This window comes from Miniopterus natalensis, chromosome 12, assembly GCF_054644295.1.
Source record: "Miniopterus natalensis isolate mMinNat1 chromosome 12, mMinNat1.hap1, whole genome shotgun sequence".
In the NCBI taxonomy this organism is placed as follows: Eukaryota; Metazoa; Chordata; class Mammalia; order Chiroptera; family Miniopteridae; genus Miniopterus; species Miniopterus natalensis.
The window spans coordinates 59,733,682-59,747,762 of record NC_142092.1 but is presented as its reverse complement, the minus strand read 5'-3'; the positions used below and the strand labels follow the sequence as shown (position 1 = coordinate 59,747,762).

Genomic DNA, 14,081 nt, shown 5'->3' with positions numbered 1-14,081 from the left:
CTGGACTGACTGGATATGCTGAACCAGATTCTGGGTCCAATAAGACAGGCTCCCACTGAAGACCAAACTGATTTGCCAATTTCCTACCATAGGCCTGCCACAGAGGTGATAATACCATCAGCTAATGAAGATACTAGGCAGTGGATTACCAGCTTAAAGACCCAAAAGAAGGCATGCGGATTTCACATATCAGAGTGAGGCCTTGCAGAGAATAGCAGAGTGGAGTAGAAAGACTTCCTGGGCCAGGAGACTCAAGTTCAAAGCCTGAAGAAGTCCCTCCCACTCTCTGGGCTTCAGAGTCCCCATGTGTTAAATGAAGGGACTCCTGGCATTGCTCTGGCTCTGAAATTCTGACTTTCTTCTAAACATCTTGTGACGCCATCCCTTAGCTCCAGCATCATCCCCTTCCCCACAAGGCCACACACACACAGAGCAACCTTTCAACTGATCACACTGCCCCCAGCCTTGCTCCCTTCATGCTCTCAGTAGTCTGGGTGACCTGAAAGTGTAATTTGGTCATTTCCCTCCCAGATTAAAATCCATCAATGGCTCCCCTTCATCTTCAGAACAAAATTAAACAAAATACTGTAGCATATAGGATCCGACTCCTGCCTGCTTCAAGGCCTCACTTCTCTCAGGTCCCCTCACACAGTCTCCTTCCAGCCAAAGGGAACTTACAGTTCTCTAAATTCATCACACCCTATCATGCCTCTACATTTGCCCACGTGAGTCCTTGTATCTGGGACAGCTCTCCCAGACCTCTAGCCTTGGCTAATCCCTCCTCGTCCCTGAAGACCCAACTCAAGGAACACCTCCTCCAGGGAGGCTTCCCCCAAGCCAGATTAAGGGCCCCTCCTCTGTGCCCCACAGAGCCCTGTACTTATCTCTATCACTGCACTATTTTCCTCTCCATCTCCCCAACTAGATTGTGAGCCTCTTGACAGGGAGATGTATCCAGTATTAACTACTGCAAATCCCCCAGCCCCTGGCCTATCCTGGTACAGGGTATATATCTGAAAATATTTACTGATGAACAGATGAACTCTGAGCAAAACCAGAGCGAGGCCTATGTCTTGCTAGATGCTAGCTAACAGACCCTGATGCTCAGATACCCATCATCTGAGACTATAAGAAGAATCATAAGTTTCCTCTTAAATTAAAAGTATTCCAGTCTCCTCTTTAATATGCATGCTGACTTGAATATTAGCATGACATGCCAAGAGCATTTCCTATAAGCACCCCGCAGAAAGTGCAGACTACCTCAACACAGAGGTCATGCAGTGGGTAGCTCAGGCCAAAAGAAAATTTTCAATGACTTATAAAGACCTAAAAGGGAGACACTGAGAACAGTGTGGTCATTTCAATTTCAACTGAGAATTTGCTCTTGAAAATGCTACAGTAAAAAATACTAATGCCATAAAAACCTAACAGCAGCCAAAGGACCACAGTCATAAAAAAAACAAAAACCCATAAATCCTAAAACATATTGGCATGGAAGGCTCTCCCTCGCCTTTAAGAAAAATAGTACTTAGGTCATCAAGAGCACATCTGAGCAAGGGAAACTTAAATCATATGCAGAGTAGGAAAAAAATCACAATAATAAATATACCAATAACAATAAGAAGGAGCAGGAGCTGACACACAGGATGAGCTGGGTTAGGCACACGTGCTTCATACACATTCACGCCTTTAATCCCCACAACAGCGCTATGAAATAGAAACTGTTAAGTGACTGGCCCAAGGTCACCCAGAAGAAGTGAATGAGCAGGCAGTCTGGCTCCAGAGGCTGTGGTGCTTTGAGAACAGCTTTGCCATGTCACACCCCTGGGCCTCAGCTTCTCCTACCTATAATAGAGGCTTGGATGCAACTCTAAGATTCCTCCCAGGTCAAAAGGCAGACAATAAAATGTGAAACAAAAATTCTAAGAGTCTATTAAATTTTTCCATCTAGAAAAATTCAAAACTGTGTCCTTTGTAAATTAAATAACTATCTTGCAGAGCTGCTTTAATATTAATGTAATGTATGTGAAGAGTCTAACATGTAAGTGCCCAGCTCAGAGCAAGAGCTCAATAAGCAGTAGCTATTATTACTCTTATGATAAAACAGGAACAACCATTTAAGAGTAGAGCACATTTTAATTATACACAATGTGAAATAATCAAATCTCATTTGTTTGAAGCCCCAGACCCCACAGCATAGATCAAGTTGCACAGTTGAAATTATAACAACTCAAAGCTCAGAAATTACTTGTTTCCATTACAGATCTGACAAGTCATTTCTTCAATTGGTCACTGGTGGTTTGCAGATAACTATTAGCAGTAATGAGTATTCTAAATTAAATCCAGAGACAGTACCGCTCTGTTCTGTAGACAACTGGGGAGAGAGAAACATGACTGTGGAACGCCCTTCCCTCTGTGTCCTCCATCTTCTCTCTGATAAATATCTCCCATATCTTGCATGGTATGGATTTCATTTGGTTATAAATGAAGACAGGTCTAATTCTCTCCATGATAAATGAAAGCATTGAACAGGTAACTTGTTAAGGAGACTTGGAATTGGGAAAATAACCTTATTTTCCTGTTACTTGACAACAAACCCCCTCCACTAACAAATGAAAGACATGGTGCCAAAAGACATTAAGCACAGGAGCCAAATCTATCACCAAGTAATCCATCCTCAGACAATTACCACACAGAACTAGGTCCAGGCTGCTCACGTTTCATTCAACGGCAACAAGATGCAAGGAGTCGCCCCAATGTGGTGAAAAGAATAATGACTTTGGAATCATTTAAAACCTGGATTCAAATCCCAGCTCTGCCACTTAAGTATTATGTGATCCCTTATCTGTAAAATGGGGATAATTCAAAACACCTCATAGAATTGTAGCAAAGATTAAATGGGGACCATAAATAAGGCGCCTGACATTACAAGAAAGCCCTTGACAACTATAAGCTCTCTCAACAGTGCAATACGGTAATACCCTCATGTTCAGGGCACCAAAAATACACCACCTTCCCCCAAGTTGGAAATTGCTGATCCTGTTAGAACCCATAACTGGCCCACATGTTAAAGGGCCGACTACCTAGGTATGCAACAGTCGCACAGAGAATGCCCAAGAGACACAATATCCCTCCGAACTCTGGCATTATCTAGCTTAGACACTTGTCAAGAAATGCAGCTCCCTCCTGGGTCTGCTTAGACAGCGGCAGGCAGGACTTATTAGGGACAGTAACTTGGTATCTCCACTTACATTTTCAAAGTCCTTCATGTTCCGTGCTCTGGTGGGAGACACCGTTTCTTCTGACACCTTTGGGAGCACTACAAAAAGGTAAAATAGACAAAAATATCATGGTATGCAAATCACCCAGCATCCCTATCAGGGAATAGAACCTAGAGAAGAAAACAATGAGAATAGCTTGCACAGTATATTCTGCAGGTACTTTCTGTCTATTGTGAATTACTGATTTGAGTCCAGGGAAAGCTCTAAACCATTAGATTTCAAATATTTACAAATTACTTAAACTGGCCCCAATGTAATAATGTGTGCCAGAGGATGAACCAGAAAATGCACTGGGCATGTGGTGAAGCAGCACCGTCCTGATATGCACTTCCTTACCCTTTGTCATTAAACTATTCTGCTGACCAGGATGTCATCTCACATGTCAGCAACTAAAACAAAGCATGTATGACTTGACAGCAGAGGTTGGCAACATTTTAAAGACACCAGACAACAAATACTATAGGCTTTGCAGGCCATACATAAAGCCTAAACTTTGTTACAAATCTAAGACAGCTACATTACTAACTCTTCTGCTGCAGCACAAAAACAGCCACAGACAATTCAAAAACCAATAAAGAAGCTGTGTTCCAATAAAAGCTGATTTTCAAAAGCAGGCAGTGTCGGAAACTGCTGATCCCTGCTTTGGAATGATTAAAGACTTTGCCAAAACCCAAATTTTTCCACAGCTTCATTAATTCAGCAAACATGTATTACACCCCTACTCTGTGCCAAGCTAGGTGCTGGGGAAACAACAGTGAAGGAGACAGTGATGCAGAGCCCAAGAGGTCCCCAGTCTAGTGGGTAAGACAGAGATGGACACAAGCTATTATGCTGCACAAAGGGCGTGGCACTTTTTAGCTGCTGAGTAAATGCATTCTTCCAACAAATATGCATAGAGGGCCCCTTCTCTGCTAGGCATCATTCTAGGTGTGGCTATATCAGGAAGCAAAACAAATGGAGTTGATATCTGGAAGAGGAGACAGACAATAAACAAAATCATAGGACAATTACATAGTATGTTAAAATGTGATAAATGCTACGGAGAAAAACAGAGTGGATAAGGATACGAAATACCAAGAGGGGCGAGGATTGTAATTTTAAGTAAAGTGGTTAAATTAAGGAAGGTTTCACTGAGAAGGTGACATCTGGGCAGACTTGAAGGGAAGGGTAAAGGGAGAAGCCTGAAGTGGGAGCATGACTAGTGGGTCTGAGGACCAGTCATGATGCCAACGGACTAAAAGGGCCAGAGAGGAGGTAAGTAAGGTACTGGGGGACAGACTGTGGATGGCCCTGCAGGCTCTTCTCAGGACTCCGAGAGCCAACAAAGGACTCTAAGTTCAGAAGTAATATGATCAGACTCTGGCTTCTACAGGCTCCCTCTGGCTGCTGTTCTGAGAACAGACTGAAAGGCGCTTAGGAACAAGGAGGCCAGTTAGGAGAATACGGGGACAATCTAAGCCAGGGTTCACGGTGGCTTAGACCAGGGTGGCAGGAGTATATACGTGAGTCAGAATTAGACCAGAAGTGGTCTAACTCTGGATATTTTTAAAGTAGCCAACAGGACTCAATGAAATACAGTGAAATGAAATACATAAGTTTCAGAGAGGAAAGTGCACCTAAGTCAAGCTGAGGAGAGCCAGGGAAGGCAGTGAGCTTCAAGCTCAGTCTTAAAGAGGCAGCAGGCAGACAAGGGCGCAAAAGGCAAAGAAACTTCCCATGTAAAGGCCCAGAAGTCGGAATGGGCACGGTGCTCTGGACCACTAAACAGAAAAGAGGCTCAGGAGTTGGGCAGGGGCAGGTGGTGAGGGACCCTGTTCGCCAGACTTAGTGCACATAGACCTGTGTTCCCGTTCCTCACACAGGACAGGCTGGGTCATCTGTGCCTCTGTCCCTATCTGGGTCTTAGTCATTCTTCAATTCTTGGCTCCAATACCAGTTTCTTGGGAAATTCATACTTCTTTGCTCATTACATTCATCACATGACTTACCATAATAATTCTTTGTTTAATTGTCTGACTTCTCAGCCTGACCGTGACCTGTTCAAGATTGAATCCCAGTGCTTAGCCTGCAGCCTGGCATGAAGCAGACGCACACATGGGCTGAATTAAGGAGCAGGCCTACCAACTTTCTGCTTCTAACTGCCTGTGGGCAGGAAGAGCAAAAGGTTGAATTGTTGGATTTTGTGCTAAAAGTAAAAGTTAACATATTCTGAAGGAAAACCTAAGGGTGGCCTATAAGCTGAAGTATTCTCTAGAAACAGACCTTGTGACATTTATATGACCTGCTCTAAAAACCTCTTCCTTTTGTACATATCTCATCATTTTGGAGAAGAGAATAAAACACAAGTCAAAATACCTCTAAGATATTTCAGCAAGTCAAATTATTAGCACTTCCCACAGGCACTTACAATAGCTTGCACCTTTTTCAAAAACAAAAATTATGCAGAATTGCCCTGGCCGGTTTGGCTCAGTGGTTAGAGCATCAGCCCTCAGACCAAAGGTTTACGGGTTCAATTCCCGGTCAAGGGCATGGCTACAGGCTACAGGCTGGATCCCCGACCCCAGTCAGGTCGTGTCGGGGAGGCAACCAATTGATGTGTCTCTCTCACATAGATGTTTTTCTCTCTCTCTCCCCGTCTAAAAATCAATGGAAAAATATTCTCGGGTGAGGATTAAAAAAAATTATGCAGAATGCTTAGCAAAATGCACACTGCAAAGCAGAAAGTCTCTTCATAGCGGGCTTCACCGTGACTCACTGCTTATTTACGCAGCACCGTCTCCTGGGTCTACCAGCTATCTGTCTCCAAAGGGCAGGTCTGCGTAGGAATGCTGGGCCTCTGCCTGCAGATGGGATCCAGCAGCCTGCCAGGAAGGCCTTGGCACAGAAGAGTTCACACAGCAGCTCTCCGCGGCCTCCAGCCACTCAGCAGTGGGGACCAACAGATCTTCTGTGCCTGACTAGTCACCAATTCAAAGTCCAGCCTCCATGTAATCATTCAGCTTAGCAAACACAGACTGAATCCCTCCAAGCTTAGTAGCAAGAAAGAAAACTCATGAAATATGGCCTAAAGGACACCAATTCCTCTAGTCCTGTGTTTAGGAAAGGAGGTGAATAACAAATCAGTGCATATATAAAATACTGAGCACCCACTGTGAGCACCTAGCCAGGCCAGCCAGGGTCGGCTCTGGGCCCCAGAGACGTCACAGTCCAGTCCCAGGCTCAAGGCCTCAAGGCCCTCATGGTCTGGTGTTTACTTCCCTTGTTCTTACTCAAGAGAATGCCCACTCTGTGTACTTACCACCATTTCCCAAACCGGCAATGGGGCTGATGCCTTCCAGGTCATCTGGTAACTTGGGAACAAGGCCACTAAGAGAGAACATGTGCATAAGAGATGAGTTAGTGTTTGAACAACAGAGATGGTTAAGACTGCCTAGGCCGCACATGACAACCATCAGGCTGCGGCCAATGAGAGACACAGAGCTGAGCCATGTAGGAGGCATGCAGTACCAAGGTTAAGAACTCCATAGCTGAGTGACCCTCAGGAAGGCTGGGCATTCACTCATTCATTCACTCACACATCAAATGTTTGTGTGCCATATATGTGGTAGGTGCAGAGGCACTGTGCCAAATACAAGTTTCTGAGTCTCACTCTCTTAATCTGTTACATGGGAATACCACCAGCTAGCTGTGAAGATTAAATGAGTTAACGTATATAAACACACAGCACATGGTAAACATTTAATAAGTGGCATCTATTGTTTTTGTCATTACTATTATTAATATACTTATCACAACCAAAAATTAAGCTTCCAAGAATCAGGCACCAATTCAAATGCTTTAAGTACATCAAACAAAAAATGCAAAATTCACTGATCCAAATTTTACTACGTGAGTTATAAAAATAGGTACAGTGAAGATCTGAAGACATTGTCAGAAAATTAAACCATAACAGGAGGAGTGGTTTAACACAAAAGACACTACCCTGGATTCTATTCTAAGCTCTGCCACATACCCCTCCAGGCTTTGCTTCCTTCTTTTGTGAAAGGAGAACAGCAGCCATTTCATAGAGTAACTGACAACTGAACAAGACACAAATACCCAGCAAGGTACTGCATACTGTGGGTACCCCATAGATGGAAGCAAAATATCACTGTCACCTAGAAACATACAGTGCTTTATAATTTATAAAAGATTGACTATCATGAGAGCTACCCAATTCTCTGAGGGTCCATGCATTTTTCAAAGGAAGGTGGTATCATCTAGATAATTTCAGTGGCCTATCCAGGGTTGCATGGTAGTTAAATAGAAAACCAAGTCCAGATTCCAAGCCTTTTATGTCTAACCTGCAATGATGCATTCCTGTCCCAAGCTGTAAAGTAGGAGTTGATGGAAGCTCAGCTTGACTACTTGACAGTTTGTTCTTTCCAGACCTCTAAATCTGAATCCATTTTGTTCTGAAGACAATTCTGACTGATCGCCAAACTTAGAGCTGGCATGCACCGCCAAGATGAGTGCCAAGCAGAAAAATGGGTATCATAAAAGTCCAACATCAAGAGAATGATTACATGTGTCTGCTATAAAGACAACTGAAAAAAATTTAAGTAGAATATACCCTCAATTATTCAAAAATTTATGTATACACTGAAGTCAATTCTAAATTAGGTGGGCTATAAATACATAACGAGACAAAGGAAATATTTAAAATCATCATTTGTGGAAATGAGGGATTTTCCTCTTTTAATTTTCTATAATTCTCAATTCCCTCCAATAAGCATCACTAAAAAGAGAAACTCCATTTTCTAAATTGAATTTTCTTAAAAATTAAAATCAAGTTCAATCACCACCTTTTGCAGATAGTGGCCCAAAGGCCCGAGGGCACACACAAGGTTACCTACCAGTCAAACTCAGCCTACAGTCTAGTCTCTACATTCCCAATCCAGGGTTCTTTGCACCACAGCTATTGAATGACTCCCACTGGCTAAAATGGCTCATCAATTACTCAAACCAAGATCAATCACGGTTGAAAACTACCTGGTAGGCAAAGCCAAAGAATTTGGTCTTAGATAGTTTCCAACAGGCAAACACTAAAGTTTGAAAAATGACATTTGACGTCCCAACTCTTAGAAGAAACCACTACATATTGCAGAAATTCCTGTCTGGCTCCTGCCAAGTTTCCACTTGGGTTTTACCTACCCACTTTTTTTAAATAATCCTCATCCGAGGATATGTTGTTTGTTTTGTTTTGCTTGTTTTTTATTTTAGAGGGAGGGAGGGAAGGAGGAAGAGAAAGAGAGAGAGAGAGAAACATCAATGTGAGAGAGAAACATCTATTGGCTGCCTCCCACATGAGCCTCAACCAGGGATTGAACCCACAACCTGGGTATGTGCCCTGACTAGGAATCAAACCTATCACCCCTTGGTATACAGGACGGCACTCCAACCAACTGAGTCACACCAGCCAGGGAAAAGGATATGTTTTTATTGATTCTAGAGAGAAAGGAAGGGAGAGAGAGAGAGAAACATTGATCAGTTTTCCGCCTTTACGCACAACAACTGGTAGTCGAATCCACAACCTAGGTATGTGCTCTGACTGGGAATCGAACCCACAACCTTTTGATGTATGGGATGATGCTCCAACCAACTGAGCCACCCATCCAGGGAGTACCTACCACTTTTAGAATGCTATGAATCTGTCATCTGCACACTCCAGTCAGTTCCAGCTGCCCTTCCAGCTCTAAATAGCTCCCTCTTCCCATTCTGATCACTCATTTTTAGCCTGAGAATTAAGGTTGGGGCTTCATAGAGCCTCATGAGAAATCAAACCTATGCAAGCAAAAAAAGAGGGCTTAGATATGGTTTTATCATGGTACAGATGGGAGAGACTAAGGCCCAGAAAGAGGAAGGAACTTACCTGCTCAAAATCACAAAGCATTAGTAGCAAAGCTGAGACCAAATCCAGAAAAATCCAGCAAAATTATAAAAAGTCTGCCATATAGGGCACTGATTCTGAGCGGGAACCACATGGGAGGAGGACAGGCAGCCTCCCATTTAAGACTCACCACAACCCTTCTGTGGTACGTGGTAGTTTTTAAATGTTGCCATTTTTAAAAATGAGGACACAGAGGCCCAGAAAAGTTAATAAACTGCAAAAGCCAAGCTAGCTGGATTTCAAACCCTATGTTCTTAACCTCTACATCACCCTGGCACCCCTAACACCTTCCTCCAGGGGACTGTGGGGAGGTCCAAATGAACGGACGCAGAGGATTTCCAGTGCTTGCTCGCCACAGCGCAGGGCCACCTCGACTGCTGTTAGCCAACTACTTGCTGACTGAATGAATGGACACCCACCTGAGCTTCGCCAGCTCATCCTCCTATCGTGCTCTACGGCCACTCAATAGGAGCGATCTCTTTCTGTGTTTGTATATGGCAGCAACAATTGTCCATTCACACCACAGGCCCCAAGCAAGGACTAAGTGTTTCATTGGGAAAGTGTTATGAGAGCTGTGGATGGGACTGAACGTCACTTTCAGAAAACAATTATACCAACAAGCGCATTTTTATTTGCCTTTCAACAATTCATTTGCCATTCTATGTTATTTATCTTTAGAGAAGAAATATATAAATGCAAAAACAGAGATAAGCCTACAGTTCTCTAACTACTCCTCACTCCCATTCAGAGGTAACCACTACTACCACTAAGACATGTATCCTTCCAGACCTTTTTCTATGTATTTACATACACAGAGACATAGTTTTATCTTGTGGCTTAAAAATAAATAAATGCAATCAAACTCTATATATTATTCTGCGTCTTCACTTAATGTGTCCTAAAGATATTTTCATGACAGTACAAATGTATCTCCCTCAATGTGTTTAACTCCTGCAAAGCATTCTACAGCACTCTTTTCCAAAACGTACTGCCCACGACCAATAGGAGGAAATATATTACCCTTAATTCCTGAAATGTATTCTATTCTGTTCTATTTCATTTTATAAAATTCTGAATGTAAACTCTAAATTGAATTTCATGAGCTGCCATGGGTCACAGTCTAAAAGACACTTTTGAAAGGATCTGTATTTACACAGTCCCCTTATGGTAATTCAATGTGTTTCCAAGTTTTTCCTTTTATAAACAATGCTGTTCAAACATCCTCATACAGGTCTCCTTGTGCACATGCATGAGGATTTCTTGTGGATAGGTAACAAGAAGTGAAACTGCTGGATCAAAACATATTCACAATTTTTGAATGGGCAAAGAGTTTGAAAATATACAAATGGCTAATAAGCACATGAAAAAATGCTCATCATTAGTCATTAGGGAAATGAAAATCAATACCACAGTGAGATACCAAGTCACACTTCCATGGACGGCTACAATAAAAAAGACAGACAATAACAAGTGTTGGTGAGGCTATGGAGAAATAAGAACCCTCATACACTGCTGATCAGAGTGTAAAATGGTGCAGCCACTTTGGAAAAAGAGTGGGAAAGTTCCTCAAAATGTTAAATATAGTTTTATCACATGACTCAGCAATTCCACTCCCAAGTATATACCTAGAGAGAAATGAAAACATATGTCCATACAAAAGACTTGTATACAAATAAATTTCACAGCCATATTATTCATAATAGCCAAAAAAGTAAAACTCTAATGTTACAAACCAATGAATGAATAAACAAAATATGGCACATGTAAACAATGGAATATTATTCAGCCATAAAAAGGATGCGAGCTACAACGTGGATGAATCTCTCAAAGACAACATATTGTAAGATCCTATTTATAGGAAATGTCCAGAATAGGCGATTCTATAGACAAAAAGTAGATGGTAGTTGCCTAAGGCTGAAGTGGGGAAAGAAGATATGGAGAGTGTTATGAACTGAATGTTTGTGACCCTCCAAAATTCATGTTGAAACCCTCCCCTCCCCATGTGATGGTATTAGGAGATGGGGCTTTGGGAAACGAGGTCATGTGGGTAGAGCCCTCATGAATGGGGTTAGTGTCCTTATAAGAGATGAGCAAGAGCTTGATTCCTCTTTCTACTCTCTTCCACATGAGGATACACTAAGAAGTCAACAGTCTCCAACCTGGATGAGGGTCTCACCAGAACCTGACCACGCTGGCACCCTGATCTTGAACTTCCAGCCTACAGAACAATGAGAAATAAATTTCTGTTGTCTATAAGTCACCCAGTCTACAGTATTTCTGTTACAGCAGCCCAAGCTGACTAAGACAGGGAGCAACTGCAAATGGGCATAATTTTTGGATGATAAAAATATTCTAAAATTAAATTATGGTGAAGGTTGCATAACTCCATAAAAATACTGAAAAATCATTAAGTAGTATATTTTAAATGGTGAACTTAATGGAATATAAATTATATTTCAATAAAGCTGTTAAAAAACACACAGGCACATTTTTAATGTTAATAGATGCCAAATTGTGTTCTAGAAAGACTGTACCAGTTGATATTCTGTATGTGCACTTTTTCAGTGATTACATAGCAGCATTTCACTACTAAACATAGGACATATGTTTACGTAGTATTTAGCTTTTCAAATAGAGACTGAACAAAACTGATTCATTCAACACAAATTTGTTGAGCCTCTCCTATGTGCCAGAGATGGTCCTAGGTCTAAAGATAGAGGAGGTAACAAGCCAGATGTGCTCTCTGCCCTCAGAGTTTACACTGGTGATAAGGAGTGCTCTCCTCAAACCTCACAGTCTAGCAGTACCCCTGATCCAAGGTCAGCCTTGGATCAACCTTTTAGGCTTTCACTGAAAACTTCACTCCACCATCCCCTTTCTCAAACTCCTTCTACAAAATTCCATGACGGCATTCTTTGCCTGATAAAGTATAAACTATACAAACTTTTAGAAAAGTATAAACTTATAAGAAAACATTTCTTTTTTGCTCCACCCCTAAATAGACAGCAAGCATGTAGTGGCCATGTGTTGGAAGGACCTATAGATGGACAAGCTGGGCCCAGGTTTTAGGAAGCTCACTGTTAGGGAGAAGCAGAATCCTGGGCATGAAAACAAAGGGATGGACCCAGGGTTGTGGGCGCAGAGGATTTTGTCCAGGAAACAGTGCAACATGGTAACAATATAACAAAAACAATTAACATTTAATGCACTCCCAGTAGGTGCCAGGCTATATACAATCTCCATCATCTACACAGACATCCAGATAAAACAGATATTATCAGGTAATATCTACACAGATAAAATAGATATTGCCACTGGAGAGAAACTGAGGCTCACAAGGGTTAAGTGAATTACTCAAGCAATACAGCTAGTAACTGGCTGAAGCAGGATTCAGACTCAGTCATCCTGAGTACAAAGCCCAGGTTCTTTTGACACCACCAGGCAGGGCTTAATAAAGGGCCTTAGCCTGGGTGAGGTTCCTGGGGCTGGGATCTGGGCCTAAATGTCGCAGGGCTGGAGCGCTTTGGGGCACCCACAGGTGATCAGGTTTAGAGAGAATGACGCACACTAACCTAATTCAACAAGTCTAAGGACAAACTGGACTCCAGTTTAGTCTCTAAAACTGGGGCTTGGAAATTGCCAAGCAGAAGAGTACTCATATTAGAAGACGAGGTGATTTTATTCTAGGGACTTTTCTCTTCCACTGTGACATCAGTCTTTAAGGGCCAGCTCAAGTACCAGCAGCTCTGAAAAACCCTCCCAGAATCCTCTCAGAAAAGGTACAGAGAACCAGTCAGAAGGCAGGACAGGTTACTGAGAGCCAAGCTTTGGTGTCAGTAGGCCTGGATTTGAACCCCTGCTCAATTGTGTACTTTTTTGTGGATCCCAGGCTGTTCACTTGACGTCTCTGAGCCTCAGTGTCCTCACCTATAAAAAGGGGATAACACTGTCAAAACATCATTGTTTATTCAAGTGATTTAACAAGTAGTTACTGAGGCCCATTTATGAGCCAGCTACCAGGTTAGGAAGTAGGGTTACCAAGATGATCAAAACGCAGCCCCTGCTCTCAAATAGGTCATAGTCTAATCTGGGAGATGGACAAGTGAACAGCATACCTGCACTGTCCAATACAGGAGTGATCAGCCACATATATGTACTGAGCACCTGATGTGATTAATCCACATTGAGAACTGCTGTAGGCATAAAATATATACCTGACTTCAAAGACTCAATCAGATAAAAAAGAATGCAAAATAATTTTAATAATTATTAATAATTTTCTGTTGTTTACAAGTTAGAATGATAATATATAGAAATACTGAATTAAATAAAATACAGTATCAAAATTAATTTCACCTGTTTCTTTTTATTTTTTTAATTTGGCTACTAGAAAAATTTAAATTACATATGGAGCTCAAGTTATATTTCTGTTGGACAGCACTAGTCAATAAAATTTAGCAAGGTATGGGCTGAGATAGGGTCAGTGATGGATGGGGCAGCTAGAACAGTGCAGAGGACCCAGGTGGGAATGGGGGAATGTCAGTGAAGGCTTCCTTGCAGTGACATCTAAATTGAGACCTGAAAAATAATAGGCAAAGGGGCGTACGGAGGGCAATCCAGGCAGCAAGACCAGCAAGTGCACAGGCCAAGCAGTAAAAAAGAGCAAGGCAAGATCATTCATGACAAAGAGTTTGGCAGCAGGCAGAGTGAAGAGCCGGGGGAGGAAACAGGGTAGGGAGAGCGTGGACAAAGGAGGCTGTGAAGTACATGAGGACAGATTAGGAAGGACCTTGGAAGCTCTAGTAAAGAACTTCATCCTGAGTGTGGAAAGGAGCCAGGGAGGGTTTGAAACAGGTGAGTAAGAGATTGGT

At 42.3% G+C, this 14,081-nt stretch overlaps 1 protein-coding gene across 6 annotated transcripts in view; it reads right to left on the bottom strand.

Moving 5' to 3' along the window:
• Positions 1-14,081, bottom strand: part of CDK5RAP2 (CDK5 regulatory subunit associated protein 2) — a 156,889-nt gene that overhangs the window by 140,953 nt on the left and 1,855 nt on the right. For all 6 annotated transcript variants that reach the window (XM_016213723.2, XM_016213717.2, XM_087822852.1 and 3 more), the window contains exons 2-3: positions 6,580-6,647; positions 3,252-3,319 (exon numbers count right to left, since the gene is read on the bottom strand). In XM_016213723.2, the coding sequence (XP_016069209.2) occupies positions 3,252-3,319; positions 6,580-6,647 (136 nt within the window). The remainder of the gene's footprint in view (positions 1-3,251; positions 3,320-6,579; positions 6,648-14,081) is intronic.